The following is a 20,963-nucleotide window of genomic DNA, read 5'->3' as shown; positions in this document are numbered from 1 at the left end:
ATAAAACATCTTACTACATTATACTAAGTTATATACATGATATATATATATATATAGTTCCATCAATTCTTGTTTATTGAATATATTCTTAATTTATTTTTTCTTCAATAAATTATGAATTTTAAAGTACCCCAGAATACAAAATACTTTAAATCAACTAAAACTATTTTTAGCTTCGTAGTCAGGTTATTATCTATCTGATGAATTCAATTTATGTGTTTTTACAAATCACACCTACAGAAGGGTATTTAAAAACCTTGACATTCCAAAATCATTGATAATAGTCTCCCATGAGCAACCAAATCATATAAAATACCATAGTAGTATTATTTATAGTAACAAACCAGGAAGAAAAAATATCATAAATATTGCTAATCTAAAATGGCGTTCTCTCAGTCTGTTATAAGAAGTCAAGCCCCAGTTAAATGTGGAATATGTGAAACTGACCGACCAATAAAGTGGAAGTGTATTGACTGTAGTAAATTACTGTGTAATCATTGTAAAGAAAAAGTACATCCACAATTCCAAAATGCCAAGGATCATCAGGTAGTTAACATCAAAGATGTGGGACAACCAACTGTTGTAGAACTGAGCATCAATAAACAATATCAGACTGAACTAGCTGCAGTATATTGTATGTATTATTGTGATGATGATTCACTGTGGATAAGTAACAACATTGATAAATTAGTACAGAGAGTAAAACCTGAAGGAACCAAACTGAACATTCTATCTAACTTTAATATCCCGGTCTATGATATGGCTGTTACTCAATCAAATAATCTACTTCTAGTTACAGGGGAATCAAAACTAAAACAAATCAGTAATACAGGTACACTAACAGACTCAGTCTATAATGTGTCACCATTCAATCCTACATCAGTCCATATCACCAGTGACAATAAAGTTCTAGTGGCAGGTGTTGGTAAAGGAAGAAAAGTTGTTGTTGTTATACTGATGAATCAGAATGGAGACCATGAGAGAGTGTATGAACATGATCAACATAAACAACCTATATTTACCTGTCCCTACAGAATAACCAGAACCAGTAATGGTAATATTCATGTGTTGGATCACATAAGTGATGACATATATAGAGTAGTAGTGTTAGGACAGGGTGGCGATGTAATAAATATCTATACAGGAGACAAAGAGATCAACAAGGACATACCATTCCAACCAACAGGCATAGTGACAACACCTAGAGACAATGTTATTGTACCTGATATGGATACTCATACACTTCATATCCTGAACAATGCTGGCTTGCTGATGACATGTTATAAAATAAGTGACATAAACATAATCTATCCAATGTCTCTTGCATTCTCTCCAACAGGACAACTATACATAGGATGTAGTAGATCAGCAGGTAGTACAACAAAGAATGCAAAGATATATGAAGTAACAATATCAGGATGTTAATGAAATACAAAATCTTTAATGAATAATGCTATCATTCATCAATTTAAAGTTATGGTTTATTACGGTTGATATAAATAGCAAAACAGATTTACAGAGTATATAATAATTTTTTTCATTTATTGGAGAAATATAATTTTGTTCTGTAAAAGTCCTACTTTCACCTTATTACTTATATTATATCCAGTATATATCCTATTCTTTTAAATATAACAGTTGAATTAGGAATAAAGTACCATGAGGTATTTTTTAACCTCTAAAAATTGCCTCTTACTAAAGCTTGATGATGAAATATGTGATCAAAATTGAGATAAAATGTGAGATAATGATAATGAAACATCAACCCAACAACTGGATGTTAGTCTGAAAAAAGCATGATTATTTTATCAGTTGTTGACTTTGAACTAGCTATCAGTAGCAGTGTGTAAGTTTAGGTCATAGTAGTTTGTCATGTTTTTTGTTTATATCATAGTCATAATACATGTAGTTGTATTTGTGCTTTGTGCCAATTTAATGAGTCAGGACTCCTTTACCATGTCAGGAGCCTGTATTTCAATGATTTTCATTGGTTGTTGAATTTTATTATTTGTTTTTCCTATGTTTTCTCTTTTGAATTATTTCACAATTTGCCATTCTTGAGCATTTTATAGCTTTCTGTATGGTATGGGTTTTGTTCATTGATAAATAGCATATAGTTACTGTAAATTCAAAAAATAATATGGAAAATGCAACAGGGTTATAATCGCAATAATTTAAACTCTCAATTTGATTTTTTTAATTTTAATTAAACAGGATCATTCTCAATATTGCAAAAATTTAACTGGCATTTAAGTCCAAAAAGACAAAATCGCAATAATAAATGAACGCAATAATTTCTGAATTTATAGTACCTAAAATTGCTTACATCCCCATCCTTTGATATCTACTGAATACTTTTCTCATTGGCAATCATTCAACATCTCCTTATTTCATATCAAAGTGAACTTTAAAGTACAAGATAGAATATAAACTGGTATCATATGCATTCAAAACATGAAGTTACTTAAATGGATTTCTATAATAAACCTCGTTTGAAATTCCTATGTATCTAAATACATCTGCGGATCCAGGGGGGGGGGACCCCTTCCATGGAGAAAATTTGGTTGATTATATAGGAAATCACTGAAGCATGACTGGAGGACCCCCTTTAGGTCAGTTAGCGCCCCCACCCCCTTATGGAAAGTTCTGGATCCGCCACTGTAATATGAACTGAAAAAACATTCAAGAAACGAAGCTATATGCATAAAAAAAAATGATTTTTTTTATTAACTTCAACTATAATTTTAAAAGAGAATCTTAGGAGCCTATGTGACTCACCTGCATTTTTTAAGTATACATTTTAATGATGAAAGCTATTTATTTCCCCCATATTTTTATTGTAACAGTAATGAGTATTACTATTTATGTATTACAAGATCTCTACAAGATAAAAGAAGATCTCAATTTTGCCTTTGTCATGTTTACAAATATTTGTCAACACTCAAAGCTACTCTTATACATTTGTATGTAAAGTTTTTTTCCTTTACTTATGTTTTTATTTTTGTTCATGGTTTTTCTAATTATTTAAAGTTTTATAGCAATACTAACATAACTATTGAATAGGGGTGGTTTTAACGACATTGGCTTCACCCATGAGGGTCTTGCAAGCTAATTCAAACATAATATTCATATTTCAAATCAATTTTTCTATAAAAAAAAGTATAGATATTTACATAAGTTCAACCAAGGGAATTAAGTCACTGAACATTTTTTTATTAAGTGTTTCCAAGTTCAAAAAGATTTTATAAATGTCGGCAGTAAGTCTTAGGTAAAAGACGTTTAAAAAAAAGAAATTGACAAATATTTTTGGGTAGAAATTTTATTCAAGTAATCATTAGTTTCCTTCTATGACTTTTATTTCTTCATGGGATCTTATTTTTGCAAGATAGTTTCAGATAGTTGGATATGATGTGGAATAGTTACTGCACTTTTAAAACTCACCCTTTTAAAATCAACACATGCAAGGGTTATGGCCCAACACTTTTGTTTTGGCTGTAAATAGTAATCATTTGCAACCATAAAAGACATATCACTATTAGTGGATATCTTATTTATATTTATTATTAATCAAGTTGTGAAATCGCAGGAAAGTGATTGCATTGCACCTTGATATTACTAAATTGATCCGAGTGACTTATGAGGATGCATCTATAGGAGAGTAAATTTACTTGACAATTTAGTGGAGATATACATAGGTAAACATGTATAAGCTAAATATGTGAGTCATATCGAGAGTATCACAGTGCATTCTGAGCCTTTGAAATGAAATATTCTGATATGCAGAATACCTTAAATTAGCTACAGTGCAATTCTGGTATTCATGGATTGCAATTACTTAGTGACAAGTGAAATGTGATCAACTCTGTGCAAGTGTCTTCATAAGTGCATATGAAAAGTGAAAGTCAAATATAGCCAATTTAAGGGCATCATAAAATCCATGGAATGTATATAAGTTGCATATAGTTAGTTTTATAGTTAGTTTTTGCATGTTTATTAGAAGTTGAACATTTTTTTAACATTTGGACTATACTATTGAACCGTACTACAAGTGAAACAAACATTTGATACCTGAAGATGATGATATTATACAGACACAAACTTTTCTTAAATACATACATACCAAGATGATGAACTGAAAAACATTTGTAACTTATTTCAACATTTAAGATGATCAACTATGACAATTTCACTTAACTGATTGGATATGCCTTAGATATAAACTGAACTTATGATATTTGCAGTTTAATAACTGAAACTGTGCAGAACTATAACATTTTGTTCCAAAATACCTGATGATTTGTGAAGTACTTTTTACCAGAACTTTCTATGAACAATCTATGCTGATGTTGCTTACAGATTTGGACATATTTGAATATTGAACTTAAATCCAGATGACAAGATGCTGTGTGAAACTGAATAAACATCAACTTTGATAATTGTGTTTTGTTTAATATTGTATTTGTTTTTTCTTTTATAATTATTGATGATTTTATTTTTCATACTTTTTTTGTTAATAACTTTGAATTTTTATTTGAATTTTTGGAGACCAAAATTTTTTTTAAAGCAAGAGGGAAATATAGGAGAGTAAATTTACTTGACAAATTTAATATTATCATTTTATATAACTTTCAGTATTTTAATTATTTTATGTTAAAGATATAAGATTTTGCATGTGTAGATTTTAGTTTTAAACAACAGGTGTTGGTTTTAGTATCAGTAGTTCTAGAGAGTAATAAATTGTAATTAATTGTTTATTGACCACTACTTATATATTAAGACATTAAGAATTCTAATATAAATTTGTTCTGTCTAATTCAGCATTTCTATTTGGTAATTAAAAGGTCAGAGGTTTGATGCATAAGTTAAATTTGGAATATTAAGTAATAGGCTAAAGGGTCAGTTAAATTGATTATAGAGTTTAGTTTGATAGTTTGAGATGACTTTAAGAATAGCATTTGTCATATAAACATCTATTGCTGGAATTTAATATTATTGTGAATCTGTCTTATATGAAATATGTCGTATGTTTAATAAACAGTTATAATTATATAATGGAGTACCTTTATAAATATGTGAGTTAGTTATAGGGAACCAAGGCAGTACCGCGTCTCCTAGCTTCTTAGTTATGGTAGAAAAAACGTTGCTATACATCATTGATGTCAACCAATAATGAGCCTGTTGGGGTGATTCAGATCCATTATGTACAAGAATCATTGGAAAGTGATGTCTATAAAATGTATTTAGACCCATACTTTGTACATTGACAGGATGTTATGAATGTGATTGTGAAAACACTTAATTAAGAAAATGGTATAAATATAATAAAACTGATTTCATTGTGTATATTTTTAAATAGTGTTCCCTTTTTCCTGTTCACAGTTCTAAGTGAATGGTCTTCATTGGTCATTGAAACCATTGTAAATTTTCACTCTGTTTAAATTTTTATATTATTCCTACCACTACCAACAGATTTAGGTTTTTATTTTTGGAGAAACACAATTTTATTATATATCTCATTTATTCATTTTGTATTTACTCAGGAGTTATATGCTTCCATTAATTTAGCACTCATAATGTTCAATTATTAAATTATTAAATCATAAATACATGTATATTTAAAAGAATGTGGCTAGTTTCCCAAACCTGCCTTTGTTTCAATTAGATCCAACACTACCTTATGTTAGATTCAGCCACTGTATTCTTTGGGTGTATCCAAACTTGATGTGAAACACAAGTCAAACAAATCAAATGTTGGCAGGGAGGCTGAAGAGAGACAGTGTGAAATACAATGGACAAGAGGGGAAAGGTGTGTCCATAATTTCATAACATAAGATTAATATCCTAATCTTTTTCCCCACACCATTCCTCAGGATTTAACAAAACATTTTAACCAAAGCAATCTAGATACTGAACATGAGAGTGATTTCCCTTTTATATATTGGACAACAGTTATATGCTTAAATGTAACTTATAAATGGTGAATGATAGATATAAGGTAACAGGTCAAGGTCATGTTTCAAATTCATGCTTTTGCTTGTTATCACGTCACCTCTGACAAATTAGCAGTAACTGAATACAGATTATTACCGAAATATTAGATGCAACATGCTTTGTATTAAAAAAAATTGGTAGAACTTGTATGGTGACATTTTAAAGAGTTTTCTGCCCTTGAATGTTTTAATTTATGAATTATTGGTAATAGCTTCATACTCTTATTGACAAAGCCATGGAGTCTTCTCCAATAGGTATGAACATATGTTACCCTAAAAAAAAATCAACCAGCAGTACCCCAGTGTACACTAGAAGTAGCCATTTTTTGCACTCTTTTAGATTTAACTAACTAGATTCCACATTTATCCTGAATCAGAATGAAGTATTACATCAAATGAGACCACTATTTGGGGCATTGTGTAAACCTTTTATTTTTTTGCAAGTTGACACAAGAAAAGACCCATTTTTGTAAATTGGAAGTAGCAGATTATTGCCCTTAAATTAGAGAAAAGAACTAAGAATTTTATCATTTTATTTAGAAATCCATATGAGATATATATGCTATTTTCTAGAAAGAAAAAAAATTCATATCCATGAAGTTAGAAAGCATCTCACCAAAAAAAATCACCTGCTTCAGAACAAACAGTAGAATCTTAAGGTTAACATATCCACATGTCAGCTGAGATCACACAATCAGTGTAATCTTCTTATATGTTAAGAGGCCGTGCCAATAAGCAAATTTATTTCATGAACATTTATGAAATCTGCTTTTTAATTGGTCTATATCTAACCTTTAAAGATAATATTAAGTTACTAAAACTATATGCCCTCTTGCCCAAGCTAACAAGGCATATAGAAAAAGTGGCTGTACAGAATGGTGATCCATTAACTGTTCACACAGAATGGTGATTCATTAACCATTGACACAGAATGGTGATTCATTAACTGTTCACCCAGAATGGTGATCCATTAACTGTTCACACAGAATAGTGATCCATTAACCATTCACACAGAATGGTGATCCTTTAACCAATCACACAAAATGGTGATCCTTTAACTGTTCAAACATAATGGTAATCTATTTCACACATAATAGTGATCCATTAACTTTCCCACAGAATGGTTATCCATTAACTGTTCACGCAGAATGGTGATCCTTTAACCGTTCACACAGAATGGTAATCCATTAATCTTTCACACAGAATGGTGATCCATTAACGGTTCACACAGAATGGTGATCCAATAACCATTCACAATGTTAGCGTTCACCTCAAAAGATAACTAAACCTTTAAACAGACTTATTAAGAAGGGATACAGTTACGATACTGTTGTCAAGTCATTAATGATGTCATATTTTGGTAATAATATTGATTCATCCATAGGGTCTTTGCATCAGGAGCCTCTGGCCTTTGTTAGTCTTGTATGATTTTAAATTTTAGTTTCTTGTGTATAATTCGGAGTTTAGTATGACGTCCATTATCACTGTACTATTATGCATATTTTAGGGGCCAGCTGAAGGACACCTACGGGTGCGGGAATTCTCGCTACATTGAAGACCCATTGGTTGCCTTCGGCTGTTGTTTGCTCTATGGTCGGGTGGTTGTCGCTTTGACATATTCACCATTTCCTTTCTCAATTTTATCAGAAATAAAACAATTATTCTAAAACCAGTTTTCGGCATGATAGGGGTCATGTTCTCATTTATTTCATGATGGTATGATACTAACCGGAGGGATTGTAATTGACTTTCATAGGATGAAGACATTATCTTTTATAAGTTTATTGCTGTGTGTCTATTTATTTTACATTAGCTAGAGGTAAAGATGAAGGGTTGAGATCTCACAAAATATGTTTAACCCCACCGCATGTTTGTGTCTGTCCCAAGTCAGGAGCCTCTAGCCTTTGTTAGGTCTTGTATATTTCTTAATTTTAATTCTTTTAGTGTTTTGGAATTAAGTATGGCGTTCATTTTCACTGAACCAGTACACATTTTATTTTAGGGCCAGCTGGGGCCCTTCTCTGGGTGTGGGATTTTCTAGCTGTGTTGAAGACCAATAGACAACTTTCGAGTCCGATGCATTTCCATCAAAAACTCTGATTTTAGTGAACGTCATTTGTGCGTTTAGGGGCGTCGTCACTTCCATTCTAATGTTGAGCGAGTGGTTGGAAAACTATAATTCTATATTGTATGAATTATTCGTCAAATTGAATTCTCAAAATTGACAATCAGCACTGCTGTCATTAGGGAATTGTCATTAAGTACCTTCAGAACAACCATTATTTCTAGTTTATCCTGCACAACGACGATCACTAAGACGCTTGATGAACCTTAATAGTGCAGGGATACAGGCGAGCCCCTCTATCTGGTAAATGACGTCATAAAGGCGCGCATAATTGACGAGTTTTTTCAGGTGACGGATGAACTCGAAAGTGGTCTTTTGATGGCCTTTGGCTGTTATCTGTTCTCTGGTAGGGTTGTTGTCTCTTTGACATATTCCCCATTTCCATTCTTAATTTTACCAGTAACTTACCAAAGCTAACAAGGCATATAGAGCAGGTGGCTGAACAGAATGGTGATCCATCAACCTTTCACACATATATGTTACCAGTAATTCAACTACAAAGAAAAACATATAATAGTCAAGAACATAGATTAAAGAACATTAAACCCAGAGAATGTTGCCAACAGTTCACTACTTATAGTGCTATAGAAAAAAACAAAATCATTTAGATCGACAAATAAAACAGTAAAAACAGGTCAATTTCTCTACTCGTCTTGATATTTTTTTTTAATTAAATGACTAAATATCTACTATTACAACAGTTTGAAATATTTTGAAATATTTCACAAATATTAAGCATTCCAAAGTAATAACTCAATTAAATCAAAGAGCTGATAGCTCTGAAGTGGAAGAAGGTGAATAAAAGGTAACTTGAATTACAATAAAAGCAGCCCCACTTACCCAGGCTGCTTTGTTCCATTATCGTTAAAATGTATTTTTTTTTCTTCAGGGTCATAAGTCATAAGTACATGGATTTCCCATCCGTACAATCATTTTCTATGTTCAGTTGACTATGAAAATTAGGTAAAATCTTTAATTTGGCAGTAATTAAGAAGATCATATCAAGAGGAACACATGTGTACTAAGTTTCAAGTTGATTGGATTTCAACTTCATCAAAAACTACCTCGACCATAAACTTTATAACCAGAAGCAGGACGGACGGACAGACTAGAAAACATATTGCCCATAAATGGAGCATAAAAATAGTAAGACTTGTTACATACCTGCCAACTTTTGAAAGTTCCCATATGGGTTTTTACTGCACAACAATTTTAAAGGTTACAATTTTTAGCGACGTATTTTGCAAGATCTGGATTGTCTAGAAAAAGTGTCATATTTGTATGATGAACTTACATGCCTTTTCCTTAAGTCTGTTTGCATGATTCTAGTTATATTTTAAATCGGTAGAAAAAATATACATGAAGCTAGCAGACCAGGGTTTATTTTCCAGATTAAGAATATTAGATGCTTGTTGAAATTTCCAATTTTGAATTATGCACAAAGATGGACCTTTAACAGGTTGGGAACAACACTCCAAATGAGGGTAACCTAACTGGAAGATCATCACAACCCACTGTAAAAAATGAACACAAAATAGAATTTTTCAATAAAATGCTGAAAATAGGCTTTAAAGTATTAAAATGCATTGCAAAAAACAAATATTTCATTAAATAAATTTAAGTAGAATATTCCTATGATATTCCTTTTCATATTGGATACAAATTTTATTGAGTCTACTGCAGACACTTTGTAGTCAAAGTGTTTCAACTGAGGTACTACACAGGCGTCAAAAGGCGTCATTATGGAGTAAAGGGGGTGGCGTCAAAAAGCGTCATTATGGAGGAAAGGGTTAAGTACTGAATGGTCAAAACATCATGTTTTTTTATCGACATAAATTTTGTCATAAATGTAACCAAATGATGTAGAAATTGTGTTTTTTCTTCAAATTTCCTTCAAATTGTAATGTTTATAGTTCCATTATTGCCTCTCTATTTGAATAAAATAAAATAATAAGAAGAATCTGTTTCTTGTTTTGTTTTGTTTTGTTTTTGACAAATGATTGTTCACTGCTAGCAAATGAATCATTATATTTATATATCTTATCTGTATATATTTTTGTTCATGTCTTCATCTCCTTATCATTTGTAAATGTATAGACAAATAAGAAAGAAATAAGCTCCACATGTATATTTGCAACATCGTAAATTAATTAAGAGAACATTCTGTTGTAAACAAAATTATCATATAAACTTCAATTTAATCCTTGAAAGGAAGTCTAGATTGCTAAAATAATTTATAAATTTTAATTTTTTTATTTGTCCAAAATCATTTAAATTCATTTAATCAACATCCTTTTATGATTATTTGATTAAAATATTAATCATTTATAGTCTTTTTACAATTTACATTTTTAAAAGCAAAATAACTGAAAACAGGATAAAACAAAGGGAAGTAACAAAAAAGTATTTCAATATTCCCAATACACATCGTTTTGATAACACAACGGCAGTTAGCCGGAGGTAAACATCGTTGATTACCAGTATGTTTGACACCCAAGCTGTCAAGTGAAGCCATATAATTATACATCTTCTTTGATGTTCAGGTAAAATTTAACACAGGTGTCAATTACACCCGTACAGTAGTAAGAAATGATCAAATATGGCGTCTGAAAAATTTCATACACGGGAGTTTTTTCTCCTAAACGGGAGGTTCACATGTATGTTACGAAGGGCATCTAATTCACATGACAAAGGAAAACCATGAATAACGACAACACTTTATATATCCTTTTTATTTATATAAAAACAAAATCTTCTTGTCTGCAGGATTGCAAATTCGTAACTTCAAGGGCGAACTTGTAAACAGGGCGAGTTGTCCCGATACCAAATTCACGCATGCGTAATAAAAATATCTACAGTTAAAACATCCTGTTACAAGTAAACAAATAACGTTCATGTGGATGAGATGAAATCTAATAATTTACATAAATAAAAGGGTCATATTTACGATAGTGATTACAATCATAATTTACAAATTAAATGATTCAGATGCCTAATCATGTGTAAAAATCGGTGTCAGGAATCTAAGTTGTTTTGAAATTGTAATACACGAAATGAATGCCGCATACGGAGACTCAATGCCAATGGTCAGCCCCTTAAGTCTTCAGAAGACTTGACGTCTTCTTCCACTAAAAATTAATTAAGCATAACAATCTGTAACTTCTTACAACTAGCATGACTTGAAGAAAAATGCAAAATTCTTTAAAAAAAAAATGCAATCTATTTATACCCAATTTTGAGTTTACATAAATGTGTGTCAGTGTAAACATGGTAAAATAATCTATGGGCAAGAACTTGACATATTACTCTTTTATATTGAAAATTATATCATATATCGGAAATCCTTATTAGACATATTAGACTGTAAAAAATAATAGAGATGTTGATATCTAGCATTTGTCTAGGGTGATGAGCATTCCAACAATACAAGACTGACAAAAATATATATCAAAAGATTGCCATACAGCCGTCATCAGTTGTCATAGCCGTAATTATTGTGGATTCATTATCATTCTTTGGATACTAAATTTCATGGATTTTGAAGATATAGGTCGACCACAAATTTAAATGTTCAACACAGTTTACTTCTTTTAAAAGGCTTGTAAATATACAGACTTTAGCAAATACATGAAACAAATATTAATGTAAATATAATTCATCCACATAATCAATGAAAATTGGTATCCATGAAAATAAATACTCCACAGTATGTGCAAGTGTTTATGGAATAAATTTTGAACGAATTTCTAAAAGAAAAGCAAAAATTAGTAATATAGAATTCCTTTTTCAATATTTTAAGCTATAAAACTATAAATAAATATAAGATTTTACCTTCATCTTCATCTAGATGACTATTTGGTAACTGATGTAAAACTTCAGCTATTAGTCTAACACTTCTAGATCTAATACTAACATCTGTACTGGTTAAATACTTCCTACAAAATATGAGTATGTCAATTTATATTAATACATTGCAACTGAAACAGGATAGGTATCACAAAAAAGCCTCACACATTTCATGCATTTCAAATACTGTAGAAACACTCATTTTTCGTGGGATTAACATTTCGTGGTTTTGTCCCTATATTAGATTTCATGGGGACCTAGCTACTTTTCATGGTTTCAAATAAACGGAAGTGATATTATACATATCATATGAAGGTTTAATTTTTTGTGGAAGTTTTAATTTTGTGGATATATTCTTTCCACACCACGAAATAAACGAAATTAAATCCTCAACAAAAAGGAGGTATGTCCAAGACACGATGTTGTGTCGATATAGACAATATCAATGATATCGATTCAATATCGATACAAGACCTTTCGTATGTATGTTGTTATGTCCTCATGGCCTGAATCCTCCGTTTTAAATGTTGATATGGTATCGCTATCGACAAGCATTTCATATCCCTAAACCTCTGTCTTTGTTGTTGATATCGACAATATTGAATCGTTATTGACAATTACATCCCATTACTTCAATCAGCCTAAAACCTCTGTCTTTGTTGTCGATATCGATGATATCAAATCGATATTGACAACCATTCCATAACTTGAACAATGGCCTTAAACCCCTGTCTTGGTTGTCAATATCGACGATATCGAACCGATATCGACAAACATCCTGTAACTTGAACAACGGCCTGAAACCTCTGTCTTGGTTGTTGATATTGAATCAATATCGACAAACATCCCATAGCCTCATCAATATGCATTATTGTGTATGTTGTTTATTCAATTAAGTGGTAATTGACTAAGTATCAACCATTACCTTGATTTTGTTGTATTTTTTATATTTATATAACTGGTCAATCTTCTAGAACACCCGAATGTGTACCATTTTTCGGGGCCATGTTGTTTCTGTGTTTCTGTGTGTGTCATTTTCCCCCTTAATGTCCTCCTAATTGACTAATGCTTCGGATAGCAGAGTTCTAGATCGAAGGCGTTTGTCAGAAGCATGGTTTAAAAGACATTTCATCGAATGGAAACTAGACCTTGGAGAGCAAGAGGTCACTTATTTGAACAATCACCAGGTAAAAAGTGAAATAGAAAAATATTTACCCAAATTAAGAGAGCGTTTTACACAAAAGTGATCAGGAACACATCATACAGACAATTGTATTGCTAAAGGTAACTTGAATTGTAACTGTAATTTTTAGGAAAAGAAACTTCTAAAACAAGAATGTGTCCAAAGTACACGGATGCCCCACTCCCACTATCATTTTCCATGTTCAATGGGATAATCTATATACGGTCCGTGTTTAGGATGAATAAAATATTCTGATGAGTAATATAACATGATTCGAGTTTCAAGATAAATAGTTGGTCAACTAACATTTTATTTAAAGAACCGATATTTGAAATATATACCTTTGGTGATATATGTACTATGTTTTAATGAGGCCCAACATTAAAACGTTTCAAATACATGAAAATCCCAATTGTCAGATATATGTTAAAAGGGTACAGGAACCAACCCATTCTTTGATTAATAATGATACATGCATTTTGTAAAGTCTGTAATATTCAATTTTATTATATACTTAGTAGTAAATACAGATAAATTGTATGTGTAATACAATCAATGGCAAGCGTGCTGTATCAACCACCCGTGATGATATCGATATCAGCACGGTTGCAAAAGCTTTATCACACCTTTAATCTGTATGATGTGACGTCATCGATTGCAGTCACTGTTGCAAAGGCTTTGTCAAAACCATAATCTGTATGATGTCATGTCAAACCTATAATCTGTATGACGTCATTTCAAACCTCTTTATCTGTGTGACGTCATGTCACATAAAAAACATCTACTTGAGGTATATGTATATAATAAAGTGTATATGATATGGCTTTTTCAATATCACACACCGTATCAACCCTCAACCAATATAATCCCTCGAGCAGAGCTCTTGGGATTATATTGGTGTCTCGGGTTGATACGGATGCGATATTGAAATCGCCATATGATATTCTCTATTTATCCATATTTATTATTGAAAATGTAATATTTTTAACAAATACGGCCTTTTGCAGTGTTAACCTATATTTGTTCTGTATACATATATTGTTCTTCCTCTGCAAATTGCAGTGAAGCTTTGGTAATCAATATCGTGTTGTTATTGTTGATATCGACGATATCGCCAGTATGTATTTTCATGCTATCTAATCATTTGTCATCTACAGTGTGTTTTGTCACGGTGTTTTCGTTTGTCGATATCGATAAGATATCGTGTTGACATTGTAGATATCATCAATATCGACATCTTGTTTGGTCTTGGACATGTATGACAAAAATTTGAGTTTTTTACAGTAGTGATACTGTACATGTAAGCACCATTTATCTCACATTTGTGTACATTGTTAAATAATGGTAACAATGAATATGCATGATGCAAGAACAAATTTTTGAATTTACAGTACTTAATATATAGTATTCAAATTGTCTTATAACCAAAATTTTTTTTTTAATTTTAGCATTTATTTCCTACCATGTATCATACATGTCAAGTGACATGATATTCGCGTGTAATACACGCTTTTTCAATGGTTTACACGCGAGGATTTTGTCACATGGCGTGTACACGCTTTTCACCACTTTACATGCAATTACACGCTTTTTTGTTCTTTTCATTTTTTGGTCATTAGTGATATCGCTATTCTCGGGTTTTTTCCTTATTCGGCGATAAATACCGAAAAATTTGAAGTAATTATTTGGCTGTCATATTGTTATTACAAATTGGGTTAGTTAATTATCAGACATATATATTAAAAGGAAGCTTAAGAGTAAACTTAATTGGGCAATGTAACACAAAAAGGAATATTCAATATTTTAGTTTTTTTAAAAGGCCTAAATTGGTAATGTCTCAGATCAAATATTTTAGATTTTATAAAAGTTTTATGATTCCATATTATCAACCTCTATTTTAACTGTAGAACAACTGGTTAAATAGAAATAAACTGATATAAATTCTGCATGTTCTGTACAGTAACATAACAGTTAATTTTAATTTTAGTGGTGTACATAGTAATGATAAATCCCAGACCATTAAATAGCAATCTATATTTTTATAATCCTTTTATTTTTCTGTCAAGAAATAAATAAATAAACTATGTCCTTTTACCTTTTACCAGTAAATCTATTTCACTCCTTTTTAATCTGTACGTTTTAAGATATTTTGACTAACATTATTATATGCTTAATGTACATAAAATAGTAGATGTAAATATTTTTATGTTAGTTTTTACATTAATAAACGGTTTTAGGACAACGATAATCTTTTAAGGATTGTATATATTCTAATCTAGTTTGCTCCATGTTTTTAAACAGTAATAAATAAAAATAAAGGTGTTTTTTTTGTTACCGTGTGACACGGGTGCTCCGTTGCGGAGGAATTTACTTAGAGAAGAAGAAGTTTATTTTTCTATATGGACAAACAGTAAAAGGTAAGTAGTTTGACTGTCCCTTTGGTATCTTTCGTCCCTCTTTTGTGAATAGTTTTAACGATTTTGTGACTTTCTTTCAAATTCACTTTATAGGGGAAATGTGCACAGAAAGAGGTCACTTTCAGGGCCTGTACCGTCGTCTAAAGTGCCGATTGTTAAGCCAAAACGATGTGTACGGCAAGATTTAAGATTTATAAATTATATTTTGGAGTTCGAGTTTAAATGATCGAGTGACAATTAACGCATAATTTGTGCATTCTATGTTACAATGATAAAAAACAATACATGTGAGAGGAGATATACAATGTAGCTATTTGAATACGCATTTAACATGTTTATCTAATGGAAATCTAATTTATAAAACATTTTTCTTTTTCAATTTCAGTTTCAAATCTAGCCAACACGGCAACAATTCTACAGGCCATGGGGATACAAATATCACAGAACTGTTGGATCAGTTCTCATAGTACCAGCTTTCTTCTGATGAACTATCCAGTTTTAACCAGGCAATAGCAATGGGAGCAATGGCAGAGATAATAGATGACATTTTACATTGCCAAAAAAACCAAAACATTATGACATTCTTTCAAATCTTGATGAAGCTAATTCAGTCAAATATCAATTCTAACTGTGGGAGAGCCTTTTCAATTATAAAGAAATTGACACTGAATTCTGATCAGAATTTGACTATGTTACATTTATATTGTGTGCTGCCTATCAAATAAATGTAACTAAACTGGAAACTGGCAGTTGTTTTGAATATGTGCCTAGTGGTGGTGCTTTAAAAGCAACATAACAGACCACTGTTTAATACAATAAAAGTTCACAGTAGAATATATATTGGGTTTTTTTTATATTCACAAATTTGTATGAAATTATGAACATTACCACATTCATATTAACAAGTCCGCATCTACGTCACGCGTTTTCACACGCTTTTTTACAAGTCATGTCATGTCATGACATGATTTCCTATTGTCAGAGGTTGACATGTATGCCATGTATACATAAACTTTTTTTCCCCCCATGATTACTAATTTCTTAATATCCTGCCTGTCTACATGTACATTTTTTGTATGTATTCAAAGACCTTGTCACTTAAATCAAACACAAAACAGATGTCCATTTTTGTTATTTGTGTTGGGTTGCTGTTCATTGACATTTACCATGATTACAATGATTTACCTCACATCTCCTTTTATTCATGTGTCTGAATAAGTTCTGACAAGTTAGACTGAGACTCATTAGGTTATACTTACTGAAGGTTCTCTATGAAGGTAACTAACTTTACTTCATTGTTGACAATATCTACAAAAAAATATGTACAAATTAGATCTTATTCAAATGTGAATTTAATATCTTCAGTTTAGCATATTTTATATAATAAATTTTCATCATTTAAATGATAAATCATGGTATACTACATGTACTAAGCATCAATCTTTCAATACAAAACAAGATTGTGTTCATAGTACAAAGATGCCCCACTTGCACTATCATTTTTTATGTTCATAGGACCATTAAATTATGTTCAAAAATCTAATTTGGCATATCAATTAGAAAGATCTTATCATAGGGAACATGTGTACTAAATTTCAATTTGATTGGACTTTAGCTTCATCAAAAACTACCTTGACCAAAAACTTTAACCTGAAACTCGCACTATCATTTTCTGTGTTCAGTGGACAGTGAAATGGGTCAAAAATCTAATTTGGCATTTGAATAAGACAAACATATCATAAAGAACATGTGTACTAAGTTTAAAGTTGACTTCAACTTCATCAAAACTACCTTGAACAAAAACTTTAACCTATTGCGTGACAGATGGGCGGACAGACGGAAGAAAGAATGTACATGTAGGAACAAACAAACAGACGTACAGACCAGAAAACATAATGTCCCTCTACTATTGAAGGCGGGCCATAAAAACAAATACATTATACCAGCACATACAAAATTGGACAATTGTGACTTACTACATCTTGAGGTGTACATATACTGTAAATAAATAACTCATTTTATAATCAAGAAATATATTTCATTTTGTTTGAAAATGACTTTTTTAAATTGCTAAACTTTTCTGTTGAAAGACCTATTGTATTTGTTCTGATTATTTTTTTTTTCTTCTTGCGCCAAATTTCAAAATATTTTTTATGATTTCGCAAGATGTCGCTTAAATTTTTGCAGATGATATTGAACAGTTCTTGTCCAATTTTGAAAGAAGTAATATGAAGACTCCATATGAGAGTTATTTCCCCTAATGCATTTGAAATTTAAGTGAAGTGCATTTGTAACTGGTAAACCATAAGTGATACAGTCCTTGGTCCAAAGAATATAAAACTACGTCAAGGTCAAAGGTCAAGGCCAAATTCTAAATTTCAATTTTTCTTTGTTCCATTTATTTATTTCCTCTTGTCACTTTGAAAGATATATATATATGCATAAAATTGTTGGTTGACATGTGACCTTGAAAAAAATTGACCGGAAAGGACCGGGGGGAAATCTGGTTGTAGAATTAGGATTAGGATCTAATGGTAATAACTTTTGCCAAATTGGGATGAGCAATTTTCTGAGCTCTAGATTACCAAAATGGATAAGTTCTTATGCCATATGGATAAACTTATGAGGGTCATCATGGTCATAATTAAGGTTCCTTCATTATCATGATTATGTTCATAAAGAATAACAATAAAAATCTTTCCATATTGCTAATGTAAAGTTTTGGTACATGAAAACAAAATGAACATTTAATGATAAAAAAATCAACTGATTTGAAGAATCATGTTATTTATTTACAAATAATAAAGGTAATGGATAATTATTGGAGACCTCTGATAAATCATGATTGAAGGAACATGTTGAGGAATCCCGATTTGATGCTGACATTAGCCGAAAATGGCTAATGATGACAGTAAGGTGCATTCCTACCCTCAATTATAACAACCTATTAATAAATTATGGTTCACTATTTTCATATTTTGTTCTAGACTATAGCCTCACCAGACACAATTACAAAGGATTTTTGAACTGTGATTAATATTTTTTATGTAGACTTCTTTTCTTGAATTGTTTATACCATAGAACTTAAGATGTATAAGGCTATACATAATTTTCTGTTCACGTTTGGATACTTTAGTAAGATTTGCGTGACCTCATTTTACGGGGCAAGTGAGCCACATATTATTATACACACGATTCCAAACAGCACTATATTGATATACAATGTATCTTGAAGAAGAAATCAAGGACAACAGTCTAGATTGATAAAAGCATATACACTAATCTTAATCTCAAACACATTTCCATAGGACACATGTAGGAAAAAAAGATGCACAAGTTTGTATTTTACTTCAATTACTTCAGCAGTGGTTGCAGACATGGCAGTCAAAATGTCTGTCGAATGTGTAAAGGAAATATTTGTTTTTGTGTTAGTTCCTCCTTTTAAGGAGCACTAAATTCAAGTTTATCCATCTCGGTGGTAAACTTATCATTCATCATGATATTTTTTAAATAGGTCAACATTTCTTACGGCGTTCTTTGGACTTTTAGATTAAGGTGGTACCCAACACCTTGACTAAAATTAATTTGGCTCGTTTAATTTTCATAAAATTTTGACAAAGTACTTACTTTGACCCTTTGACAAAAAAAGACCTTCCAACTTTTGAAAACCTCCATGGGATTTTTTTTTATGTGTATCGCTTCATCTTATGAAAAACATAAAAATTTCAAAACATTTGAACCAACCATTTAATCAGAAAAATTACACTGGTTATATAGCAGTTTGACAGACAATACTTTTGATCATTGAGAAGCTTAATATTCCCTTATCAACACAATGTACATGATGTAATTAAAACGTTTAGCTGATTTTCAAAAAGTTATCTCCCTGTAGTGTTAGGTACCACCTTAAGTTAACCATGTTAACATATGTTATTTTGACCAAAAATAGGATCACAAGAGTCTAAAAAAAGTCAAATTGTCATATTGTGGGGTCATTTGGGCAAGATAAAAGGCATCACGCATATGAACAGAATCAGGAGATATTTTTCTTTCTATGTATTAACAAAAGAAGGCAATATGCACTTACCTATATATATATATGTTTTTGTTTTTTTTATTTTGCAGGCGAGATTGTCGTTCTTATAATATTTTCAGAATGATTTTGTCATGGTCATCAACATTCACAGAATTCACATGACTTGTATAAACAATTTAATAGGGTTTTTATTTATAGAAACATTTATTGATAAATATAAATAAAATAAAATATGATTTCAGTGGGCCAAAATAGGAAATAATTCGTAATTGTGTCCAGTTGTACATGTACATGTAATTGCGTCCAGTCGGCTAGGGAAACCGATTGATTGGTGCAGTGAGGGATTCAGGGGAGGGTTCCTGGGGTTGGAACACCCATTTTTTTGGACGATCAATGTTTTGGTATGGGGACAAATAGTTCGAACCCCCCTTCTAATTTATAAAAAGGCTGGATCCGCCACTGCTGTGTTTGCTTTAGGCCACAGCATAGAAAAAGGTAATATATATATATATATTAAATGCTACTAATATCCAAAGGCACTCGTCTCAGAATATTTGTTTCTATATACCTTTATATGCACTTCTCTCAGATTTCTTTTCCCTATCATATATTGGGGAAAAAATTCTAAGAAGAGTGCCTGTGTAATGTCGTAATAAACAGGTCAGGAATAACCACCAATTGGTGGATTATACGGTACCTCAATTGACATATAATACACCAGTTGACATATAATGGTATACATGGTATAGACCAATTGACGTATAATTTATTTTTTTTAAGCAAATTATTCAACAAAAATACATGAAATAGAGCATTGTTTTCTTAAAACCATATTATGGTATGAAAACATGTCAAACATTCCTAATTTAGTATAGTGACATAACATATTGCATTTAATCAATAATTGTCAGACTCACAGCCACTGGTTATTCAAAAACCCTCCACTTTTTAATATTTATCAGGTCAGGAATAACCAGTTGCTGAGAGTCGGTGACCGCAGGGGTTTGTTAAAATCGGGGATCGTATGGATACAAAAATACTGAACTCCGAGGAAAATTCAAAAAGGAAAATCAAAAATCAAAAGGCAAAATCAAAAGTCCAACACATCCATGACATCAAACGAATGGATAACAAAGTTCTGTCATATTCCTGACTTGGTACAGGCATTTTCTAATGTAGAAAATGGTGGATTGAACCTGGTTTTATAGCTAGCTGAACCTCTCACTTGTATGACAGTCGTAAACCCGGCAAATGGTAAAAAAACCCTGTGCTGTGACTTATTGTGTAAGACCACCTCCCCCCTTTTCTTCATTAGGCCGCTCAGCAGTAGATTTTTAATTAAGAAATACGTGAACACATAAGTGAT

General features: G+C 31.4%; 1 protein-coding gene across 1 annotated transcript in view; it reads right to left on the bottom strand.

Moving 5' to 3' along the window:
• Window positions 1–20,963, bottom strand: part of LOC139521035 (MMS19 nucleotide excision repair protein homolog) — a 58,476-nt gene that overhangs the window by 37,361 nt on the left and 152 nt on the right. Inside the window, exons 2-4 of the mRNA XM_071314205.1 lie at window positions 16,821–16,869; window positions 11,947–12,050; window positions 8,524–8,609 (exon numbers count right to left, since the gene is read on the bottom strand). Of these exons, the coding sequence (XP_071170306.1) occupies window positions 8,524–8,609; window positions 11,947–12,050; window positions 16,821–16,869 (239 nt within the window). The remainder of the gene's footprint in view (window positions 1–8,523; window positions 8,610–11,946; window positions 12,051–16,820; window positions 16,870–20,963) is intronic.

Source organism: Mytilus edulis, chromosome 4 (assembly GCF_963676685.1).
Source record: "Mytilus edulis chromosome 4, xbMytEdul2.2, whole genome shotgun sequence".
NCBI classification, from domain to species: domain Eukaryota; kingdom Metazoa; phylum Mollusca; class Bivalvia; order Mytilida; family Mytilidae; genus Mytilus; species Mytilus edulis.
The sequence above is the reverse complement of the archived record's forward strand: the minus strand, read 5'-3'. Positions and strand labels throughout refer to the sequence as shown.